Source organism: Symsagittifera roscoffensis, chromosome 1 (genome assembly GCF_963678635.1).
Source record: "Symsagittifera roscoffensis chromosome 1, txSymRosc1.1, whole genome shotgun sequence".
In the NCBI taxonomy this organism is placed as follows: Eukaryota; Metazoa; Xenacoelomorpha; order Acoela; family Convolutidae; genus Symsagittifera; species Symsagittifera roscoffensis.
In genome coordinates, this window is record NC_087062.1 from 97,872,080 (window position 1) to 97,895,391 (window position 23,312).

At 34.6% G+C, this 23,312-nt stretch overlaps 2 protein-coding genes across 3 annotated transcripts in view; one reads left to right on the forward strand and one right to left on the reverse strand.

Annotated features, from left to right (window-relative positions):
• LOC134857310 (uncharacterized) overlaps positions 1 to 3,045 on the forward strand; it is a 29,940-nt gene extending 26,895 nt beyond the window's left edge. For both annotated transcript variants that reach the window (XM_063873702.1, XM_063873703.1), the window contains 3 exons: positions 721 to 864; positions 2,433 to 2,516; positions 2,749 to 3,045. In XM_063873702.1, coding sequence (XP_063729772.1) covers positions 721 to 864; positions 2,433 to 2,516; positions 2,749 to 3,021 — 501 coding nt within the window. In that variant the 3' untranslated portion in view covers positions 3,022 to 3,045. The remainder of the gene's footprint in view (positions 1 to 720; positions 865 to 2,432; positions 2,517 to 2,748) is intronic.
• Positions 3,046 to 12,507: 9,462 nt separating this feature from the next.
• On the reverse strand, positions 12,508 to 23,227 carry LOC134857312 (uncharacterized; the record flags this gene model as incomplete). The annotated part of the gene is given in 5 exon segments (XM_063873705.1): positions 12,508 to 12,752; positions 13,456 to 13,529; positions 15,588 to 15,682; positions 21,695 to 22,311; positions 22,601 to 23,227. Coding segments are annotated over 5 exon segments (1,555 nt in total), but the record flags the coding sequence as incomplete, so codon positions are not given.
• Between the last annotated feature and the right edge of the window lie 85 nt (positions 23,228 to 23,312).

The following is a 23,312-nucleotide window of genomic DNA, read 5'->3' on the forward strand; positions in this document are numbered from 1 at the left end:
CTTGTCGTATGAGAGAAAACCGATGGGGGTGTAGCGATTAGTATTTGTGCCCATTAGCATGGGTTTATTGATTTAATTGGGTGCGCATTCAAGCGAAAAGCAAATTAGACAACTTTTTCAAAAAATTTCGAAAACTACTTGTTTTGTGATCAAAAATAAAAGTTCATGTCACCTAACTAATAGAGTGCACGCTGATAAAAATTGAAATTTTGAGTAAACAAAATTTGAAACAGCGAGTCGTACTTTTAATCGACATAATCATAATGCTAATCGACACACATGCTAATAGGCCTGTCTCTAAGATCTGCTTATTAATGCCTCCTTTAAAAATAGGGGAGATTGTTAAGTAGACGAAATCTGCGAACTTTCGACCAAATATACTGCAGCAAAATAAGATTTTTCAATTAAAATTTTTTGGTGCTAATGTACTGTTTTTTCTTAAAGGATGTGAGTTTCGGATCGTTTCGTCCCACATTTAGTTAAATTTTGAAAAAAAAATATTTAAAAAAGAAGATTTGTTCTTTATACCTACATACATCGTAGCATTACGCATTTAGCCACAATAACATGAAAAACAACTATTATTAATACACACTTTGAAAAATGGGGAAAAGTGAAAAGCGTCGAAGCTTCTTCACTAAATACCATAGGGAGGTGGGAGAATGTTCAGTAGATATCAGAAAAAAAACGCGAAAATGTTTCTTTCTTTGCTGCTTGTAGCTTTGGCCCACAGCCTGCTGTAAAGATGCGGACGAGCCTGCAGATGTGGACTTCCTTGGTAGTTTTGGGGTCAGGGTGAACCCATACAGTCTCAGTGCATGCTATGACCCCATCTACAACTCAAACACTTATGTTAACACCCAGGTATATAAAATATCTCTCATCTTGTGCTTGTTTTATTGTATGAGAATGGGATGAATGAGTCCAATTTTAGTCAGATTGGTCTCCTTTCCTAGTTAGCACGGCCCAAATGCTGGAAATATTTGAAAATGGGTCAGAGGGGGGTGTGTTTTGATTATAGGCATTATGTGTTTTGATTATAGGTGTTTTGATTATGTATTTATTATGATTGTCATTATCACCAGAAGCAGATGGGGGGGCATCATTTTACCCCGTCTTCAAGGATTCGTTCGACCCCCTGACCACGAAAAGGGTCCCGTTTTGGTACAACTTCAAGACATCAATTTTTGGCAGGCAGACAGGGGCGGATCCAGGATTTTCTCGAGGGGAGCGAATTTTCAAACATTGAAATTGAAATGTTTGTCAACTTTTTTAGATCGACCAATAAATTGATTTTCCGAGCGCTACCAGAACACTATAAAAACCCTATTTTGACTGAGTTTTCCTCTCCGCAAGCAAACATATAAAAAGACAGGTCAAAAATGCCGTTTTGGGCACCTTTTGGAATTTTGTGACCAAAAAATTGAGTTTTTTTTTCGACCTGGGCTCTTGAAATTTAGTATATATTGGCGCCCAAAGCGCCTTGAGAAAAATTTTAGGGTTAGTCGCCTAAAATGGATGTCATTAAATAATGCCATAGAGGGGACACTTTGGTGGGCGAGGGGTCGACCCCTGAGGAGGGAGCGTGCCCAAAAACTATAGTTTTTATAGTAATTTGGGAGAGCTCCGAAAATCAATTTGGTGACCTAAAAAATGTTAGACAGAAATTATAGAAAAAGTGACCCCCCCCCCTCCTCGATTAAATCCTAGACCTGCCACAGTTTATTAGTATACTAATGAAAACACTACTTACCAATATTTCATTAATACATCACGGTCTTTAACAAGATCAGGTCAATTTGTTCAAAAAAAACTTTTAAGTAGCTGCTACTACTTGGATGACTTCTGAGCAAAAAAAAACAAACCATTGTCTTCAATGGGGTGTCACGACATCAATTGTAGGATAACAAAAAATTATCTGCTTTCATCACCCACACATGCAGGGGCGGATGCCCCCCCCCCCTCAGGGATTCGGCCCTCTGCCGACCCAAAGGGTCACCCTTTGTACTATTTTGGGATATCCATTTTGGGCTGGTGCCAATATATACTAACTTTTAGGGCGGGGGGGGGGGGGGTGAGTGCGCGCCGAAAAAACGCGATTTTTTGATGAAAATCTTCCAAAAAGTTCCTAAAAACGCTTTTTTTAACTGATTTATTTGCCTGCGGCGCAGAAAGTTTGGCCAAAAAAAAGGTCTTTTAGTGATTTGGGAGAGCTCGGAAAATCATTTTGGTCAACCTAAAAAAAGGACGACAAAATTTTTGAAAATTTTTGAAAATTAATTCCCCCACCCCCCCTCCCCCCTCGAGAAAACCCTAGATCCACCCACTGCACACATGGACAATAATAAATTAATCGAAGCCTCGAAAACTGTTCTGATACATCAAGAGAACATTTTGTTTGTGGAAGCTGCTTTAAGTCGTTTTCATTTCAGGGCTGTGAGTCTTCTGTCCAGGGATTCATCAGATACTGGGCGGGAACAATGGTCGCATTATATTTCCTTCAGTTCCTATTCCTCGTGAGTCTAATTTTTTGCAATTTTTTTTGATTTTTTTGCAACTTCTTGCATTTTTTTTTTCAATTTTTTGGTCGAATTTACAAGATTTTTTTTGTTCATTTTCAGCGTTGGCATCAAAAAATTTTTTGCCAAATTTCAATTAATTTTAGAATTTGACTGAACATTTCAATTAATTTTTTTAAATTGCTTCAGTAATTGCTAAAAGTAATTTGTTCAATTATGTTTTGTTTAGCTAATCTCGTTGATATTTGTGGTATTGATAAAACTCAAAGGAGATAAATTACAGTCCAAAGTGTTACCCAATTTGGTCTTTATGGAGAAAACAAGAACGCAAAGAGTCGAACCCAAGGACAGACCAGCGTCTCATGATCCGGAAACAGACCAGAGCTTCATTGCCGGCAGTCGAAACACTACTCTTATTTCGAACCAATCACGATCCGTCATCGTTGAAAGCGGCCGGAACACCAGGGCAAATAAAAACTCAAATTGGATGAACCATTTATAACAAAAAAAACCTACTGAAACTTTGAGAGCCCAAATATTTTTGATTGTTTAATTTTTAGTATAGCATTTTAAATTTAATAGAATCATCTTCAAAAATCAACAGACAAAAACCGAATAGCAGATTTCGGTTTCTCTTGTGGAACCAGATCTAAACTACATTTTATTATTGATTATAAATTAGATATTTTATCACTATAAAATATTTAATATTAACCAATCATGATCCAACTACCTCAGAACTTTCTAGCAGTACACTACCAGAAACTCCCACACTTGCTTCACAACATAGCATTTCAAATATTCCATCAGACTATCTAGATACAACTCCAACATCAGAGCAAATCAAAGAAAATCCTTTTAACCCCCAGACACCACCGAACGACCACCATATTGGACAACACACTCATATACTCAAGGTGAACCCAATTTAGTGAATGAACCAATAGATAATTCTTCTGATACAACATTATCATCCCTGCCAGAAACACTTTCACTTCCATCAACACCATCTATAAGTCAAATATCACCAACATTTTTCCCCTTAATTTCCCCACCAATCTTGACGCAAGAAAAATCATCGACAAATACCCCTCTACGGTTAGATTGGAACACTTTCGTAGCCCCTCCCCCATTATTCGGGCAACATCAAGAAAGTAGCCGACTCCACAATTGGGCACTAAATAGATTACAGTATAGACAAGATATTCACAAAGATATTCAAGAACACAAAATTCAAATACTTCAACAAAATAGTCTCCAATTAAAGTTTGAAATCACAGTCAGACTTAATAATATTGTTCAACACCCTTTTCCCCTAATCCCACCAAATATAACAGCTCAATCATTACCTCCCCCATATATAACAACTGAAGTCATGTATAAATACGACAGATATACAAAAAACACAATTGGATATATCACCTTTTATAACCCATACTCAGGATTATCAGACACATGTATATTTTAAAAATATTTACATTTCAACACCTCACTTTAAAAAAAAAAAAATTTTCCGAACAAAATACAAATCCATCTCCTCGCACAAGACCTCAGGATTTATTAGTAACACACTATGATTGTGAAAAAAACGAACAAAAAACGCTACACAAATATGCTATAAACCAAGTAACACAATGCGAATCAGAACCACAAGCTATAGAGAGCACAAACATAGTAGCAACATTATACTCAAAAGCCCGAGCAACAACACTTACAGGCTATAAATTTACAGCGACATTTTCCGAAAAGAAAGTACATTGTTCACAAGTTTCAAATGGAAATAAAAACCGACTTAATCACGAATCATTCTACCAAAGTAAAATAGAAAGACTTTTACATCTAAAACCCGACGATTGTAAAAACGAACTACTTAGATTAAACTTGACTAAAAATAAAAACTCAAACAGAAAAATAGTCAACTTTCAAGTCTTCACCGACTCTGTACATCAAGCAGAACTTGGAAGATATCAAGGACAAATTAAATTAGACGAAAGATACCCATACAACGGCGCACACGGACGACTAACTTATGATTTTCACGACAAACACTGGATACCACATATTGGATTAAATAATCCTTCAAACTGCAAAGCAGATACAAAAAACAAAGGGTACCAAGAATTAATGTTTTTTGACTGGAAAATACAACTCGAAAAAATACAACTCACACGAGATTTGAAAGATAACACTATAATTCATCAAGGAATCAGACTACCTTGCAAAAACGACCAATTTTTTTTGTGATCCTACAACAAGGACACAAGCAACAATTGTTTGGTTTCCCGAAGACACTTGTACAACATTTCAAGTAGCAAAAATCCACGCTAGAATAATTTAATTTCATGCAAAATATTTCATTGAGTCCATCCTATTTGAAAATGTCAACCCAAGTCAAAAAAACACCACAATATTAAATTCAGAAAACACGTTTTCAAATCTATCATGAAACAGAATTTGCATGTAAAGATAAAAATCCACTCCACAAAACACAATATTACAAAATACTTGTCGAATACGACGAAAGTTTCGATCTGACCACTGGAAAAATAAAATATAATCCCTATGCAACACATCAACCTATGAACGAAGGAACATCATACATCCCAGTAAATCTTCTTAAAAACGCAGGAAACTCTCGTGGAAAAGTAAAGCCACAAGACACTGAAAGCACACGATTACAAGAATTATCACAAATGAATAGTACATATTTTGGCGCAATACACTATGACATCCACTTAGATATGAAATTAGACTACACAATTAGTAGAATTTTTCAAGAAATGTCACTTTCCGAATTAGAAACACTACATCAACTATGTGAATTAGAAAGAACTCAGTTTCTACAATCACTCGCACTAGCAGTTCTAAAAATACCCTACGCAGGATTTTTATTATCCGGAAATATATCAAACTTCTTCGACTACGAAGGAAATATATTATGGTTTAATACTTGCACCAAAAAAGTATCACCATTATATGTTTTTGAAGATAAACGTTGTTACAAACGAATCCCGATATTCTATAACAATAAAGTTCCTTTTGTTGATACACTTTCAAGACGAACATATTTTTGGGATACCGCAGTCCCATGTGGATCAAAAAAACAGCCACAACGTCAAACAATTAAACCCCGACGAAGAAAAATACTACCTACTTACACCATACCCAACATTAATGCAACCATTGAAAAAGTTTTGGATGCACAAATCAAAGAATACAATACAAAACTATCTGCAAACCCGAACACATACGACGAATCAAACAATAATACAAATACATTACCTACATCACCACATTCACCAAATCTACATCATAACCATCCATTATCATTAGTTTCACGAAATCTTAGAAACTTAGCAATCACAAACCCTCCAAACTTAAGACCAAGTCACATACAAAGCCCCATTCAACATATAGTAACACAACACCCCCAAAATGACGACACATATAAACAACTCATTGAACAGCCCCATACCACTACTTTTCAATCTCAAAATAGTCATTTTTTCAGCCCACGATGAGCAGACAAATTGGATCACTCTATCGATCAAACTCCCACCCTGCCAACCTCCAAATCCAATCCCCATTATCCCACTTTTTGCTTTCCCGCCACCAGATTACCACAAACTAATACATCATCAGGCATGAATTCTGATACTAACTCAGACATCACAGTTTTTCAGACAATATCACAATTCAATAACTCCGATGTAGAAACTCCCAATGAATTCGCAGATTCCGAACCATCCCCTTCTACCTATATCAGACCAACTCTTCAACCTTCTCAAAACTCCCTTTTTGACCTATTCAACCTCAAAACCAATGTACATCTCCCTACACTCCTTCTCAAGTAACCCCAACCTACTCCCCGTTAGTTTATGAACGATCAATCAACAATTCCCCAGATAATATTCAAAATTCTGAAGAATTAGATAATTTTATAACACTCCATCAACAGTTACCATCTCCCCAAACTCTCACTATTTACCAACTATCATCAACAATAACATCATAAAATCCAGCAACACCTACACCAATTTTAGATTATACTCCTTCATTAGCTCAATCATCCACATCAACAGAAACAACCACTAGTACTAACCGAGCTTACAGAACCTTTAAACGTAAATTCCCAAATCACCCGTTCTCATCCAAACCGGGAACCGCCCGACAATACGTTAACCATCCAGACCACACCAATACTACAAATTATCTTCAAATAACCCTAAATTTATTTCCCCAATATACATTAAATCAATCCGACCCTAACCCTGAACCACATCTTTTTGTAGATGAACATGTGTTATTACCCACACTTCATTGGACCGCTTATTACAATTATACTAATCCCCTTGCGCTACCACTCCATAACACCACAAAAGATATTGAGAGAAATAAAAACGAATTGATTAGACTAACCACGTCATTAACATCCCGACAATTTACATACATAGGATTTTAAAAATTACTAAAAACATTCACTGCACCCCGAGCTAACGACTATTCAATTGAATATTATGATCCTAACATCATCAGATCTAATCAAGATCAATTTCTTGACGATGATCAATTTGCAAATCCACAATTAACAGAAAAATTTTTCATTAAAACATCCTACTTATTCACACTAAGCATACTAAATAAAAAGCATGACCACATTATTTCAGAAGCATTATCAGACATTCAAGCATACGAATCATTTCACAAAAAATTTCAAACATTTTCACCAAACTTTCATTTTCTTACACCAAAAGAACGTGATTTGCACTGTTCACACGACATCGTGTTGAGAACTACACAAACACACACCTACACTTATTATCGTTTTATCCAGAATCATTTTCATTTACACACACCATCACGACAACCTCACCACAGACTTCAATTCATAAATTCTAAATACACCTCACCGTTTTTCCTAAACTTCACAAATTGTATTAAAGATACTAACATTCAAGGCATCCTCCGAAATTATGACCCAATCACCCAGATGTATATATTCTGTCACCTCACCAAGACCTTCAACGAAGAAGAATCTCGACCCCTAGTAGCACCGTATGAATATATTCAACCTATAGAAATACCGGTTTTAGAATTCATCCACAACGCTAAATACAATCACAAAATTTACAATCTAAGTCAGAACACAACTCACGAATTTGCAGTAGGCACCGAAGAATTAAAAACCATAAAAGCACTTCAACTGCTTTGGCCACTGCTACAAACTAAAAACATCGTATGCATACTAGCAAAATTACTAACCACATCAGATGCTATTCACGATGTTTTCCCTAATGGCTTCTTTCCCGACAACTAAGGTAAATATGAATTTAATAATTTAAAACTAACTATTTCAAAATAAAACTAACCATTCTTTATAAATAATTTACATTTTTTTTAGTCTTCACACCACGATCACCTACAAACAAGAAAAAACAAATAAAAATACAAACTCTTTTAATCATAACAAAATCTATTAAACCTACAGCACTAAATAATGCAGTCAATTTCAATTTCAAATTAAGTAAATTAATCTATGGATTATTTCCCTAAACGCAGTAAAAAAAATACGATGAAAATCAATTTATAATTTCAGACCCCCACAAAGCAGTAAAATTCAAATTTAAAGTAATAAATTTATACAGAGAAGAAAGCAGTACTAAACTTCTGTATATCTTCTATTCACCCGTACAAGAATTCTATCTACAATCGCAAAGCTCGCCCACGAAGAATTGTTTAAAATAATTAATTCAAGTTTTAAAATTTCACTAACAAAAACTCAAACAAGCGATAACAAGTTTCCAACTTTCCTTTAACCCGGTTGGAATGGAATTATATAATAACCCAAACTAACCAACGAAGCTTACTAAAAACCATAAACCACAAACTAACAGCATGACTAAGAAAAGAAAACCTACGGAAAACCGGAGAAAACCAGCTTAAACCTGGATAAATTAGTCTTTTGAGAACTATTACCAAATCTAAATAATAAATAATAAAACACCAAGACAAACCCAAACCCAAAACAATTTGATTTTTGAGAAAATGACACAACCAAAGTAACCAAAAAAAACCAGAAATAATATAACATAAAACGATAGCACAAAACAGGACCCCTTAAAAAACCAGCATGAAATCATACTCCCACTCCTGGCCTAACCAACCAGAGAGGACGTCCTGAGCATGCTCTATAGCCGGCCTAACCCACCGTGCTACATCCACGCTTTGTGACCACACTATTTTTTTGACAAGAGGTACTCAAGGGTGAGTAACTCTTAAAAATAACTGAACTAAAACCAAAACGCTTTTGCGAAAACAATTAAACAAAATCATAACTAAAAAACTGAATTAACAAAACTTTATAAAATGTAAATCATAATATGCAGTATATAGATCATACATAACCACAAAGACGAACATCCAAAGACTAGACGACCCCATCACACTCAACCTACAGAATGGCTAAACACAACCAACATGACGCCTACAATCACGACTCAAAAAGGATTTAGAGTACGACTCGACTTCGCAGAAAAGGACTTCATTGAATCAGAAAATGACCACCTCGATGTTCAAGTATACGTACAGATCCGAGTTACAAGGCATTCCCTCCAAACACAATCTTCACGCCATTCCCAGACGAGAGTGATACTCAATCAGTTCTCCACCAAAGCAGAATAAGCAATCATAGCAAACCATCTTGAAATCAGATTGATTTCACCGGCGGTCGCAGTCATCGTCGAACAAACAGCTAACAACTTCATGTCGACGATTCTATCTTCCTGGAGCCTTCTTCTCCCAGAACAGAATAAGAAAATGATGTTCGCCAAATACCAACGATCATCATCCATCCTCCAATTACAGAAAGAAGATAAAAATCAAAAATTCTGTAAACCCCGGATGGGTGGAACCAGATCTAAACTACATTTTATTATTGGTTATAAATTAGATATTTTATCACTATAAAATATTTAATATTAACCAATCATGATCCATCTAACTAACAACCCACTTATTTGTAAGTGCTGAAATTACTTGTAATTTCAGCACCAGAGAGATTTGAATTTAACTTAGAAATTAGTTGCCTCTCCAAGAGAACTTCAGCAGCCGCAATAAACCAGTATACCCTAGATCTTTTGAGCCTAGCAGAGACTAGTTAAACACCCTGAGACTAGTAAGTATAAGAGTAAGATTAGGATCGGTATTAGACTAAGAAGTTGCACGAATCTATCCGGCCGAAAATAAGATAGCGTGACGAGCAGACGGTGTACCCTATCCGAAATTGCTCTATGAGTTAACCACATCGGTCCTAACTTATCTGGTGCGACCATAAGTCTCGAATAAGACCTTAATAGCTTAGAACTAACCAAAAATAGATTAGAAATTAGACGAAACATTTTCAAAATGTTATACGATAATAATTTAATTGAAATGTCTCTACGACTCAATAGATCAGAGCCGATATTCCGAACGATAATAGAACTACCCGGAATTGGAAGAAGACCCCGGACAAGAGACGACATACGACAAAGTAGAAACTAACCATTTAGTTTTATGATTGTACGGCAAAAGCCAACACAAACTTTTGTATTTAGAATCTTATTAGCAATGAATTTAGATTTTCATTTGCAAACATAAAATTTTGAATTAAACCTTCATGATCATTTCTAAGTTTTTTGGCACGCTTATAAAGTCTTACTAATACTTTTTGCTGTTAGTGTCCAAAACATAAAGATTCATTTCTGCTTTCTTGCTTGGCGATTGAAAAAAAATAGATTGAACTAAATGTTTAGATTATCTACAATATAAAACAAAATATTATTTCAAGATCCTCAGAATATGGAGATGAAAGGCGAAATGTCAATAAAAATAAGGAGCTGAAGTTGAGCTTCAAACCACAAAAGCGTAAAAATTATTGCTCCAAACCCCAAAATTTTACAATACTAAAAAAAGAACGGTGAAAATCTCATTTCGATATTTCCCGGAAGCTGTTCCATAGATAGACGAGATAAAATTAATACCAAACAGCTCAAAAATTAAAGTTCATAATCTTTTTAAAATTTTATAACAAACAGATGAATATCTTTTTTTGTCATTTTAGTGAAGTGCTGTTCACTAAGTTTTTTGACTAGCGAAAAAAAGTTTGCTTTTTTGGTACTTTTTTGGACTTCAGAGCAGCCATATTTGACTGATAAACCCTAAAAACAACTTATAATTAGCTATCGGTGCATATATATTAGTATTGAGAAGAGCGCGCACAAAAAAAACTGTGCAATTTTCTAGTCAAAACCTACCAAAAAGGGTCGAAAAGAAACTGATTTCTAAAAAATTGTTTGCTTAATAAATATCAAAAATCTCAAATTTTACATAATTGGATTTCAATAAAAATTCAAACCCAAAATCTGAAAAAGCACAAAAAAAGAATGGAAGAATATAAAAGTACGAGTTTTTTTTTCATTGATTCCAGATGTACAAATCTAGAAGAATGAGCATTTTAGAAATCTTTTTAAACCATTAGTTGGAAGCAAAAAACGTAAGCTTAAAACATCTCCGATGACGTTGAAGAAAAAAAAATGTTTTATCAGAAAAAATCAAAAGTAAAATTAAATTATACTTTCAGAAAAATCTTTTAAAAAAATTCAAGGATAGGGGATGAGCGGTTTAACGTCGAAGAGCAAATCAATGTTGATCCAGCATTTTGAAGCAATGTTCAAAAGTTAAATTTAAATCAGTCATTTCAGAGTCACCTTTGGTCTTAAAATTAAACAAAACTGCTCGCATCAAGACGAAGCCCAGAATGTTCCGAACATCTTTCCAGGTTTTTTGAGTAGTGTTTCTTTAAAAAACGTTGATGAAACTTTCAAAAAATAGCACACCTCATTTCAGTAAGGAACGATGACTAAAGCGGATTAAATTTCCGCTCACGCGTTAATAGCAAAAACTATCGCAAAACCCTATCTCTGAAAGCGCAAAAAGCCAGCACTGTTCCGTTAATGCTTTAGTACCGTTACAATACCTCTTCATCGCATACCTTCCCCTGCCCTCACCTCCTGAATGATATCTTTCGAAAACAAATACAAAAAAAAATAATTATTTTTGTTATTTTAAAATTTTTTTTAGTCACGTCATAGAAGTCGGAACAGTTTTTCTGCGCTTATTGTATGTTTTTGTTTTTGTCGGTCAAGCAAAAGTCGGATGGACGATGCCAACCATGGACCATTATTGTTGCTTGCTTGAGGGTGAGGAATCATTACCCAGCCACGAAGAAAAAACCAAAAAAAATGTTGTTGTTCCATTCATTCCATAGATAGCTGAATAACTTGTATTTTGGACTTTCCACTCGTGGATAAATTGTCTGTATTCGCAAATTTTTCGTCAAAGGTAGATTATAAGGGAACTTAAACCTCGTACCGTAGCCGTTCTTTTTTCACTGCTCATCCAAATTGGCTGTTTTAATCTGTATTTATAGGGGCTCAAATTTCTTGTTGTGGAAAGAACAGCAAAAAAGTATCTGGCCCGAGGGCCGGGAAACCTTCAGTTTTTCGGGAAACCTTTGGGAAATTTTTGACGAGAGGCTAATTTTTAGAAAATTTCGTCGACATTTTTTTTCAGGTCAGCCAATTTGGGTTCTTCGAGTTGAGAGGAAACAGTAGATGCCATATTTCGCTACTTTTTAAATCCCCAGCCAATTTTTTTTGAAAATAATAAAATTTCTGAAAAAAAACTGACCAAAAAGTTACTTTTTTTGGCGCTTCCTCTCCTCAAATTCAGTGTACTATGGTGCCAAAAATTATTTAGCAAAATTTTAGGTTTATCTCAGCCAAAAAATTCAGATGTAAAGGTTTCTCAAATATTTGCAAATTTTGGCAACCCAAATTGAGATGTTTGCCTAGTCATGACTGTTTTCTGCAACAAAAACAGAATCCAATAGGAAAATTTTTAACAGCGAGATTCTGCAATTTCAATGTAAACTCAATGCTACAAAAAATTCAATCGATCACTCAAAGTTAATCCAATTACATAGTTATAACTTTATTCTCAGTTATACAGTCATGTTCGCTTTTGCATGAACATTGGCTCAATTACTGTTTCTACAGCATCAAGTATGACTCTAATGTGTCCATCATCATGTCCCGCATGTTTGCCATCATGACCATCATCTCCTGCATGGACAAATTAGAGCCACTCTTCTGTCCCTGTTTGAACCATTCAGATGTCATTTCGTAAGCATCTCTAAAAAAAGAAAATCTTGATTCAAAAATCAGATCTCTATTTTGTCGGAAATTTTAAGTGTTAGCATATACTACTTCTCCAGAGCGGATCTAGGATTTTCTCGAAGGGGGGGGGGGTTGTTAAAAAATTTTCGAAATCAATATGGTCGACTTCAATTCAATTTGGTCGAATTTTTTTTAGGTCGATAAAATTGATTTTTTGAGCTCTCCCAGAGCACTAAAAAGTCCCTGTTTTGGCCTAATTTGCCGCGCCGCAGGCAAAATTTTGAAAAAAAAATGGCCAAAAAAGACGTTTTTAAGCACTTTTTGAACAATTTTGACCAAGGTGTGCGCTCCCCGCTCAAAATTAGTATATATTGGCGCAGAAGGCGCCTTTAGAAAACTTTAGGGTCCGTCATCAAAAATGGATATCTCAAAATAGTACAAAAGGGGACCCTTTGGGTCGGCAGGGGGTCGAATCACTGAGGAGGGGGCGTCCGCCCCCCCCCCCTAAATCTGCCCCTGTACTTCTCTATAATCGTTAACTACTTGCCGCCCTATGATACTCTTTTAGGAATAGTTTTATCAAAGACCTTTTTGTAATTTTTTGAGACGCGTCCCGGGTTGAAAAATCTCCATCAAAAAGTTCAAAAACTGAAAATTCCTAAGAATCCGCCCATGGAATTAAATATAACATATGTAATTAATATAATGAATTGACTCACTCTGGTTCGACGGTTGAGATGGTGTCGAGCATTTCGGTGTCTATTTTAGACCACATTGGATCCCTTATCATGTCCTGAAGATCAGAGGAAGATTAAGAGAAAAACTCGATAATAACTGGGACGACCCGCACTCAGTAAAAAGAGAAATTAATAGATTATAAGGGATTTTTTTTTTATTGTCAGTCTTCGTAAGTTTCAAGAAGAATAAATTATAATTGATTAAAAATGGATTATAATGTTACAATCTTTTAAAACAAAAAAAAAATTATAATTGATTATAATCGATTATAATCGATTATTTAAAAAAACCCACATGGTTATTTGAATTAAATTTGTTTGTTTGCAAAAAAAATCTGCAAAGGAAGCCCATTACAGGTAGGTATCGTTTTTTTCTTGTTTTTTCTTCACTCGAGCTAAGAAAAAATGAGACAAAAACGACATCAACCTCTAATTGGCTTCCTTTGCTGTATTTTTTGCAATTAAACCGATTCAATTCATATAAACTTTCGGGTTTTCTTATCATGTTAAATAATGTTTTGTTCACAAATAAAATACTCAATCAATCGTTATGTAAGACATTTGGTGTTCACTTGAAAAAAAATTGTAGTCTGATAGCCAGTTTACCTAATACTTGTAGACTTCTACAACAATTAAAGATTATTTGAATAAAAACTGTTGGATAACAGTCATTTTCGTTCGGTTTAATTTTATCAGCCGCATCAATAAGAACTATTGGTAATTTTCTGCGTCCTTATCAAAAACAATTAATTCAGTTTTGTTTGAAATGAGAACTTAAGCCGCACATTTAGAAGTGTGGTTTTTAGAGCATTATTTCAGATACGCATTTTGTTTAGCATAGAAAAATTTCGCATAGTATTTTTCTCAGTGCCAAAGTTAAACAATTAATTTTGGCACTTATAATTAATTAGAAATTTGATAAAACGAACATATTTAATTGTAAGTCAATCAATAACTTTTTCGTTTAGCTGAGTGAGGGTATAAAATTACATTTTAAAAATATGCTAGGTATTCTATATAAATAAACATTATATTTATAAAATTAACAAGATTGCTCGTATCAGGGGAAAGCATTGAATGTTCCGACTACCTTTTAAGGTCTATGAAACATTAATGACTTGAAAAAACCAAATGTAATAAAAGAAAACGAAATTTTTTTTTCAATTTGAAATTTCTTGTGAAACTCATCCCCCCCCCCCCCAAAGCCATTTAAAGTACTAAGTTTAAAACCTAGTAACAAATCAGTTATGGCAAATAAGTTTCGTTCAACCATCTTGGAACGATTTCTAAGACGGATTAAATCTCCAGTTCGGACCAACAAGACTGCCTCATATATCGGGACAAAACCCTGAATATTCTGACTGGCCTTTAATAGGTATTGATTAATTGGTGTGCCTGCAGTAAATCAATGTACCTGTAAATTACCATATCAGCTAATCGAATGATGAAAAAATTATTTAACCGGTTGCGTCATATTACGTAGTGACTGAGCTTAAAATTAACGCATAAACGAATCAAATTGAAAGAAATTTCATCCTTATTGAGTGCAATATTTCAATTATTTAGCGTTAGATTTTAATTTCAAACTATGCGCATACTTCCTAGCAAGTTTATTAGTTAGCCAATAACAAACATATTTAATTTGAAAACAAATTTGGAATTATTGATCAAGAAAATTCATTTTCAGTTTACTGATATGGTCTGTCCGTTTTCGGGTTGCTGATACGTGAAATATTGCCAAGCATAAAGAAATCGGGTTACGCCTCCAGAAACACAAACAGGGTTTTCACACCGCGCATAAATTAGTCAAGAGCATGGCAAAACTGATGAGTTTCAAACCTTCCAAACTTCACAAAAAATCAATGGTAAAATATATTTTTTTCTACATTTGAACTCAAGGAGTCGGTATCTTCAACAGGTTATAACTTTTTTTAAATAAAACCAATATTTCGATCGCAGAAAGTTGACTAGATAAGAAAAATCACCCCAAGTATAAATTTTCCACATTTCTTCTAAATCGGAACAATGATAATTGGATTAACCGATTTTAAAAGAAAATCCTATAAGTCAAAATCAAGAGACATGATGTAAAACAAAACTAGACTGGGTTATACCTGTACACATTGTTCGTCCGTGTGCATCTGCTTAGACTGGGACACCATGTCATAGTCCACTACTCTACACAACTCGGTCCCGTTCGAGGAGTTCACTGAAACACAAACGAATAGCTAACTCAAAATTAGCTCCAGTATTTAACATTCTTGCCACCGGTGCTGATATTACAACAGCGCAATGATACCAGAGAGCAATAACCAGCAGTGCTGACCAGCAGCAGACTAAGGGGGTTGGAGGTTAAAATTATTTGGTTCCAAATAATTGCAATCAATCTGAACTTTGCGAAATTTGAATTATTGCAATAAATGATTGCTGTTCTCGCTAAAACTCTTAGTGAGAAAAACCATGGTCGTAAGTAATGAATTTTCTGGTGAACAAAGAACAGTGTATGAAAAAATACGAAAAAACTGAAAGATCCAAGCAAAGTTCACAAGTTCTAAGGCGATGTTTCAAAATTGATTTATTAATGCTTTCACTTTGCGTATTTTATGACATTGAATTCTGCTTTTAAATACCAAAATTTGTAAAATTTATGTCAGTTCGATATTTTTTGTAGTCTTGTAATTTCCGATAATTACGGTTAATTTACGCATGAAATGAAATGTTGCCAATCAACCAGCTACACGAAACCAGAACCGAAACGAGGCAGAAATAATTGCTAACACCAAGTTAAATGCAATTATTTGATGTCAAGTTTTGAAAAAGACATCTGGAAAAGCAATAAATCATTTGGAACAATCCTACTGCAAAAAAAAACACAAACCGGTAAAAGTGTACAAAAAACTCAAGCAGTGCCTGTATGAACAAGAATATTGCTATTTTAAATGAGTGAGCAGAAAATTTTCTGCTTTAGAAATCTTGAATATGATTTTTCTTGCAGGCTAGCAACCAATTTTAGGCTAAAAAACTCAATTCATCAGCTCCAGCAAGTCTTTTGTCACAAGAGTTAACAATACACCAATCATATTTTTCACTTTTTGAATTATTACTTGCAATAATTGATCGCACGCTATCTATATGTGTTAATACAAAAAAAATGATTGTGCCGAATAATTTTTGGGCTAGCAATCAAATTGATTGCACCGAACACTTTCAAAGTTTGCAATTAGTTTTGGGCTTGCCATTAATTGATTGCAGGGGCGGATCTAAGATTTTCTCGAAGGGAGGAGGCGGCAAAATTTCTTTTGTCGGCCTTATTTACGTCGAACCAAATTGATTTTCCGAGCTCTCACAAAGCATTAAAAAAACATATATTTGAAAAAACAGTCCAAAAAAGACGCTTTTAGGCAGTTTTTGAAAAATTTTGACATACAAATCGCGTTTTTTTGGCGCGCACTTCCCACACAAGTTTAGTGAATTTTGGAATTTTGGCGCTTTTGGAAAATTATTAGTGTCCGCCACCAAAAATGGATGTCTCAAAATAGTACAAAGGGGAGACCCTTTGGGTCGGCAGGGGGTCGAATCCCTGTGATCTTTATACTGTCTCTAAATTCAAATTCAATTCCGCCGCCACCCCTCGCCCCTCCCCATAAATCCACCCCTGATTGAGTCAAGGTTTCACAAACTTCTTGAAATTTATACACAATTTTAAGCTATCGGAGAGCCCTCAGTCGAAAGTCGACCCTAAAATTAGAGCAATGTTTTATTATAATATGCAAACAGGCAAAACGAAGCTTCAAACACAACTAAATTTGTTCGAAAGAACGTCTTAAAACATCAATCAAGATAAAAGTTTTCAGACAACTGCTGAGCTCGTAATCAAAGTTCAAACTTCACTTAGTGTTTTATAAGTGATCTTCGCGGCACGTGGGAACCAGATAATCAAATTCAACTCTGATTCGGAATACAAACATGTCACTTAAGATTAAAACGATTTGTTAAGTTTTGTTAAAAACGAATTGTTAAGATTTTCTAAGATAAAGTTGATATAAAGTTGATCTTAAAAGCGAGTTAATTGATAGAAGTTAACGCATCGCATTCAGGTGAAGAATTTTTCAGATTTGGTGCAAAACCCGCATCCAAGTTTAGGCGTATAATCAATTATAACGGATTATTATGATGATTTTTTGACAATTATAATTAATTATAATCAGGGGCGGATCTAGGATTTTCTCGAGGGGGGGGGGGGGGGGGGGGGTTGGGGGTTAGAGCGGATTTTTTTTTCGAATTTTTTTTAGGTCGACCGAAATGATCTTTCGGGCTCTTTTTCCTTCCCCCCCCCCCACCTGTAAAATTTTATCAGTAAAAATTATGTTCACTTTGTTCAATTCTTATGAAAATTGACTTAGGTTATGACAAACATATTTGGTCTTCATAATCAACCTTTTAAAACCACTCGTTAGACCATAAAATTCATGTTCGTGTGAGGTGGGGGGAAAAGAAAAAGAGCCATCTTTCGAGCTCTCCCTAAGCACGGTTTATCCCTGTTTTGGCAAAATTTTTGGCAAAATTTTAAGTCGACCGAAAACTTTTTTTAGTTCCACCGAAATGATCTTTCGAGCTCTCCCTAAGCACGATTTAGTCCGTTTTGGCAAAATGTTCTGCGCCTCAGGCAAAATTTTGAAAAAAAAACAGTCCAAAAAGTCGTTTTTGAGCACTTTTTGAAAATTTTGACCAAAAAATCGCTTTTTTTTCGCCGCGCGCTCCCCCCTCAAATTCAGTATTTATTGGCGCCAAAGGCACCTTTAAAAAATTTTTAAGGTCGGTCGGCCAAAAAAGGATTTCTTAAAAAGCACCAAAGAGGGGACACTTTGGGTCGGCAGGGGGTCGAATCCCTGAGGGGGGGGGCTTCCGCCCCCGCCCCATAAATCAGCCCCTGATTATAATTGTATCGAAAAATGGACGAATAAATAATCGATTATACTGGATTATAATTAATTATAATTTGATCTTAAAAAGAGAGATTATAATCGATTTTTAATTGATTAAAATCGATTGTTTCTCAATTTTAGTAAGACTGGTACTAAAATCGTAATATAATTGATTATTAACGCTTGAAACTGGATGCGGGAAGTCATATGAGAAAAATGAATTTGAACAAAACTAAAACTGAATTTATCAGATAAGAACCAGCAATCAAATGAAAAAAAAATTCGTAGGTGATTCGTTAAAAAGGACAACTCACAACCAGCGATAATTCAAAGGCAAACACCGGCGAGAAACGAACACTTGTTCCGGTGTGCTTACAAAAGGCACGATTGGTATTGTGCGCCTGATCAGAGAATCCTTTATTTTAACAAATTCAATTATATTTCAATATCCTTTAACACAATTTGATTCAAAGTCATTTCAACTTTTTCCAGTTTAATCCAAATTTTACATATTATTGCCTACCCGCATCCAAGTTTAGGCGTAAATAATCGATTATAACGGAATTTTATGATGATTTTTTGACAATCATAATTAATTATAATTACCAAAATTAGGTATTTAAAGGGTTTATAATTGATTATATTCGTGATATTTTCCAAGAGATAATAATCTCTTATAATCGATTATAATTGATTATAGTTTTTTTTAAAAACCCTTAGAATCAATTTTAATCTATTATAATCTCTTATTTTGCCAAAATTTTACCAATTCAAATTTATATTCGAATTATATCTTATGGGTTATTTTTTGTGTCCATAAGAAACTCTCTAAAAGAGAGATCTCTTGAACACTTTGGTTCATCTGAACACAAAGTTTTACCTCGAAACAAAAATTTCATAGAGATCCTTTCATATTAGTGGAAAGATTCCCGCGGTAGATGAAAAACAAATCTTCCGAATCAATCATGAAACTAAATCAATTTGCTGATGTTTTGGTGGTTAAAAACTTGAAAAATGCATCACAACAACTCTAATGGGGAAGAAATGGAAAAAAAACCTTATAAATTTCATTGATTGGAAAACTTTGAAAACATTTTTCTCATTTTTCATAGGAACCAACGTCTACAAAAAGCATAAAATATAAGCAATTTAGATGCAAATTCGAAGACAAAATGGACAAACAAAAGGGATTATAATCAATTATAATCGATTATAATGGATTTTTGTGCAAAACTAATGAATTAGAAATTTGAATAAAAATAATGGATTATAATCAATTATAATTGATTATAATTGTATCAAAAAATGGACGAATAAATATTCAATTATAATCGATTAAAAAAGATTATAATTAATTAAAATTTAATTTTAAAAAGAGGAACTATAATCGATTATTAATTGATTAAAATCGATTGTTTCTCAATTTTAGTAAGACTGGTACTAAAATCGTAATATAATCGATTATTAACGCTTGAAACTGGATGCGGGTATAAAAAAGGCTACTTAATTAACTCTTCTTAAGAGCTTAGCTGCAGTTCATGCAGTTTATGCTCACGCAGTAAGCAGTAATTTAATGTCATGCTTTAACACGCAAAAATTAGTCTTCGTTTTTCAAAAAATTATTTTTCGATTACTTGATTAACCGAACTGAAAAGATCACCTATAAATTAGAACAATTATTATTCTAAAGTATTTAAAGATTTGCGACAAATTCGCGCAGAAACATTTTTTTCTGGGCCACCACAGATTTCAAGATTTTGATTTTTTAAAGAAATTTAATTGATAGGCCGATGGAAGACTTTAATTTATTTTCAAAATTTTCAATCAGCAATACTCGATGCACTATGGTATTCCTGGCATTGCAACCAGAAATTGCTATGCATATGTACGCTTTCCTCCTTACAAAACTGAAAAAAAAAACATGCAATCAAAGTTAAAAGGTTGCTTATTTTGATTTCGAACTTTTAATTTCGCTAAATTGAGTAAGTTTTTGTTTGGCTTTCAGTTGCAAAAAACGTCTAGCTTTGTGTTTTTATTTCACCAAGGTCTCCTTTTGAGTAATTTTTTGTTGTTCCGACTATTTGAAAAATTGTGAGCAACTTTGTTCTGAAGAGTGTTTTAGTTTTTTTTTTTCTTTTTCCACGCAAATTTAAGTACCGTAAAAAATCATCGGAAAGTGTCGAGTGCGAGTGATATATGATGCTGAAACCCTTTCATTTGCGATTTGAATGACATTATGAGAAAAACCGTTACAAATTTTTGATATTTTTGTCTATTTTGAGAGGATATCCTGGTTGTTCCAACAGTTGAAAATGCGGAGGATTTTAGTTTTCAGTGTGTTTAAGTTTTTTTTCATTAGTTTTTCTTTGTTTTCCACGTAAAATCAGGTAGCAGAAAAGAATCATCGGAATTGGCCGAGTAATTTATATCATAAAGAAACCTATTCAGTCGTGATATGAACGACATTAAAAAATTTCAAAAAATGTCCCAGTGTTGAGAAAAACTGGTCTGATAATTTTTAGATTTAGTCTTATTTTGAGCAAGTAACGCGATAGAGGAACGCTCATTATATGAGAATTTACTGTTTTTAGACTACGAGCACACAAAAACTTCATTTTACTGTCAAGACAGCTAGTTTTTGATGTTTCATTTAGCACTTGATTGATGAAAAACGGTTTAAAAAGAAAAATGAAAATTTTGTGCAAAAATTCAGAAAATTTATTTTTAGTAAGTTTTTTTTTCAGCTGCTTTTGTTCAATTTTTTGGAAATAAATGTCGGTAATCATGCCTAAATTACTATTTTTCTATGCCATCGTATAGTTTTTGAATCACACCACCGACTGAAATGATACTAGTTTGAAGAAACAAACTTTTAAATATTTTTTATGAATATGATCGGAACATTCTTTGCTACTTGCACAGCAACCGGCTATCCTTGTTTTACTTAGCATTTGGTATTTTTCAGGGAAATAAATTGTAAAATGTTAATTTGTTTGAAGTTTAAACCTTCCAAACTCAAATTGCCTTATGGATCTATTGATTTAAACTAATTTCCCCTGCCGGTATTTTTTCTTCTGAAAAAGCTTTTATTGCCTAAGTATTCTTAATTTGACAAAAAAATTTCGTGATTTATTTTTAAAGTCCAAAATTTCCAAATTTGGCTAGCCTTAAACTCTTTTTTTGTTTCTTAGTAAGTTTGCATGCAGAGATTATGGAATCACAATAAGTCTTTTGATGATATCTGCTTTGAACACGCGTTTTATCGGTTCTGCTATGGAATGCATTATTTAACTTACTTGGTTTGTAGAATGCGACCATGCTCATGAGCTCAAATCCTGCATACTCCATAGACATATTGGCAAACTGAGTCCCGTTCTTGTTCAGCATCTGCAGCTGGACCAAAGTTGAGTTCAAGAAGGCTTTCAGGACTCCACACTGTTCATTCTTCATAGTCGTGTTTACGTAGTCATAGGCGAGATTAGTAATGGATGAAAAGCCGAGTTCGCTGTCGGAGTTACACTGCAAAACATGTTCGTAATCTGCAGTCGGGTACACGGAGCAGATTACGTAATTAGAAGTGCGATTGGCCAACGAGCGCATTGCGTAGTCTTCGTTCAAAAACGAGTAAGCTATTACACTTGGTTTCACAGCATGCTCGGAGGAATTGAGTTTCAGAAAGAACCCAGTTTCGGTACTGAGGAACAGTTCCACTCCTGAAGAGTTCTGCAGCGGAATTTCGTGGAAGGGGTAATTGGTGATGTTATAGAGAAAGCAGCTTGGCTCACTCATGTTTCCGGCAAGTTTCCAGAATCCGGACTCATTTATGGAGAAGTTGGCAGTCTCTCTGTATTTGTAGTCCTCGCAGGAATAATCAACATCCAGCATGTAGTCAATGGCCCCAGACTTAGTTTGGCTGAAACAATTGACAGTTTAAAACAAATAAAAAGAGTAAATCGTAGTCATGGAACTGCAAGTTTTAAAGATAACAGTTTGCAAAACTTTCGAGACAAAATCGTGTAATTTTCTGAGATAAAATTTGCAAATTCCGCAAAATTCCGGTTTTGCAAATTCCGCAAAATTCTGATTTAAAAACAACCAAAACTCCGATAGCTAAAGCAAGGAAAATTCTGAGATGAATCGCAGACTAAACAGCAAAAAAAAATTGGCAAAACTTTGAGATGAATTGGTTAGAGCCAACTAACTAGTTGATATGCTGAGCCAAAAATCCCTGATCATTGGGAAGTTCAAGTTCCATGTCGTAACAGAAGTTGACAGGCACTTCATCTTCAGAGGCGGCACCCATTTGAGTCATAACAGCCGAGTTTATGAAATCCTGAGATCCCTCGGAACAAGTGATCAAATCCATCACTCCCGAATAGAACTTCTCGACTTCTTGTCCAAATTCAGAAGAAATCGTTTGAATCTGGTAATCGTTTATCAATGACAAGTCTTCGAAAATGTCTGAGTTTATGTCCAAACTCATTGTTCTTCCAAGAGCTGGGATTGTTACGTAAAATTTCGTCTTCATCAACATCATTACGTCATTACTGCTGCGTTCTCTCTCGCTGTCAACTTGGGTCTGGATACCGAACTCTCCGAAAGGGGATTCCAAGAGATCTATTTTGACTGACATAATTTTGGGACTGTTCATCAGTTCCGCAAATCCGTTTTCACCAAAGTCGAGAGTAAAGTTCAGTTTGAAGATGTGTGGGATCTCGAAGACCTGATAGACGTTGGAAATGGGTTCCAAGAGAGTCTCCTCATCCACGAAGTACACAGGACGCGTGCAACTGGACCACGAGAAGACTTCGTTACCGTTTACTTCATCTCTAAAATACAAAAAATATATTCAATCTAGAAAAAGGAATAAAAATAGTGTTGATTTTCAAAGGAATAAAATCGCAAAATTCGATA